Source organism: Oratosquilla oratoria, chromosome 35, assembly GCF_046742065.1.
Source record: "Oratosquilla oratoria isolate Oo_2021 chromosome 35, ASM4674206v1, whole genome shotgun sequence".
NCBI classification, from domain to species: domain Eukaryota; kingdom Metazoa; phylum Arthropoda; class Malacostraca; order Stomatopoda; family Squillidae; genus Oratosquilla; species Oratosquilla oratoria.
This window is the reverse complement of record NC_134811.1, coordinates 1,284,938-1,287,437: the sequence shown is the minus strand read 5'-3', so window position 1 is coordinate 1,287,437 and position 2,500 is coordinate 1,284,938. Positions and strand designations below refer to the sequence as shown.

General features: G+C 37.2%; 1 protein-coding gene across 1 annotated transcript in view; it reads left to right on the top strand.

The window, feature by feature from the left end:
- The first annotated feature begins 367 nt into the window (after positions 1-367).
- LOC143018488 (NADPH oxidase 5-like) overlaps positions 368-2,500 on the top strand; it is a 29,596-nt gene continuing 27,463 nt past the window's right edge. Inside the window, exons 1-2 of the mRNA XM_076173861.1 lie at positions 368-534; positions 1,267-1,410. Of these exons, the coding sequence (XP_076029976.1) occupies positions 368-534; positions 1,267-1,410 (311 nt within the window). The remainder of the gene's footprint in view (positions 535-1,266; positions 1,411-2,500) is intronic.

Below are 2,500 nucleotides of genomic sequence, written 5' to 3'. Positions count from 1 at the left end.
GAAATGTGGTACAGACACGACAGGTTCACTACAGACGTAGGATGAAGAATAATTCTTATAATCTGAACTTTGATGGTAATAATAATAATAAATACTTTATTTAGTCAATTTGTAATGATACAAATTGAAACTCTTTGTGGATCCAGACCATTCAAAGTTACAGTTACAACACACATACAGTACAACCCACAATAATAGTGTGTGCTTATGTAACCTCCTGTCCACGGAGATCACTTGACCTAAATCCAATTGACTTTTACATGAGAACTATGGGCTACCCAGGACAGACCACCCACTTACGCGGAATCGTTTTCTGTGAAAGGGGAAGAGAAGTCTGCAGGAAAATAAACTGAGAGTCGTGTATAAAATGGGGCTATTACCAATGAGCACTTTCAAGGGATATTTACCAGGGATATTTATCAGGGATATTTATCAGGGCTCAGAAGGCATGTGGCAAGAGACTTGGACAACGGAGATTACATCCATATCAACCATAAGCGGGGAAAATGGTCGGAGACATAGTTGTAGAGAAAGGTAATAACAAGGATTTCTTTTAATGAGAGGTAAACTGAAATGAGAATATATAGTATGAGAGAAGGTTAGGAAATAAGTGAATTTCACTCGAAGAAAAAGTATGTGTATATGTTTGTATATGTGGTCATGATTTTGTTTATGGTAAGTGTGTGTGTATTTCCTACAAGTAAGTCGAATTCATTTCCCGAGTGCAATAGTGAATATGATGGGAGGCATTCACATGCCCATACACGATTTCTCGTGTGTAGCCATATATAGATTAGAAATCACTATGAGAGCTGAGTCCATGAATTATTAACCCAAAGAGCATCTCAACTTTGTGTGCAGCTATCCTAACAGTGTTGCCCAGCAAACTGTCAATGTTCATCAGAGATTAAGAGGGAACAACAATTCAGTAGTGTTTACCCAGCCAAGATTGTGATTTTGTTTACGTAGTCCAAATAGGGAGAGATTTGAATACTAAGTTGGCCGAACATAAGCACAAGACACCTCGCCTGTATTTCATCATGTCAGCCATTATCACCACTGGATTGACTTGGGAGAGACCAAACTAATACTCAAAATAATTTATGGTTTCAGAAGGACAATTCTTGAATCAACCCTTGTTGAAGAACACACTAATGTTAATATTTCAAAAGGACAACGATCCACAGACATAATTTCACCCTTGGCAGTGAGACTCCTTGTCAGTAATTATATTCCTCCTGAAACCACATATTACCGTTAATCCAGGTCACCTGGCCCCTTCCAGCGGCAGTTTTGGTTCTACCCTCAACCGCTCCCACTGCCAGAGGGGGTCGTACCGCACAGAACAGTGCAAAACTGGGGGGGCGCGACCCCAGCCCACCCCCCATGGAGGCATGAGGAGGATACAAGGTGGAAGGGGGATGTGAAGCCATCTGGTCAAAAACTATTGTTTAATAAGAATAATGAAATCCCTCCAAGAACAAGTATCTGCAGTTACAAAGGTACAAAGTATAATTCTGTCAGTCGCCCCAACCCGTTTTCTTTCAAGATAAAAGGAGGAAATATATAAACAGAAAAAAAACATATAATTCTATATAAATACTAAAGGGATGGGGATGGGGCGTGTGGGGATGGTGGAAGCAACAAGTGGGCGTCAGATGGGCTAGTTTTGGAACAAAAGGGGCGTCAGATGAGCTAGTTTGGGAACAAAAGGGGCGTCAGATGAGCTAGTTTGGGAACAAAAGGGGCGACATATGAGCTAGTTTGGGAACAAAAAGTGGGCGTTATATGAGCTAGTTTGGGAACAAAATTGGGCGTCATATGAGCTAGTTTGGGAACAAAAAGAGGGCGTCATATAAGTTAGTTTGGCAACAAAAAAGAGGGCATCATATAAGTTTGGGAACAAAAAGAGGGCGTCATATAATAGTTTGGGAACAAAAAGAGGGCGTCACATAAGTTAGTTTGGGAACAAAAAGGGACGTCATATAAGATAATTTGGGAACTAAAATGGGGCGTCATATGAGCTAGTTTGGGAACAAAAATGGGGCGTCATATAAGATAATTTGGGAACTGCTGGTCGAGACACCTGTGTAACTGTATTCAACCGCTGACGGGGATTGCAGCCAGTAGTTGATATATATATATATATATATATATATATGTATATATATGTATATATATATATATATATATATATATATATAAATATATATATACATATATAATATATATTATATATATACATGTATATATATATATATATGTATATAAATATATATATATATATATATATATCTTCAGTTCCTTTATTTTTATTTTTCACTCCAATATTGGTGTTTTTCATGGGATATTCATATATTTGTACATAAACATATACATTTATATACACATATACATGAACTTATACATATACCTATACTGTACATATAAATATACACCTGTACATAAACATGCACATATACACACACATATACGTATACATATACTTACACAAAATAAA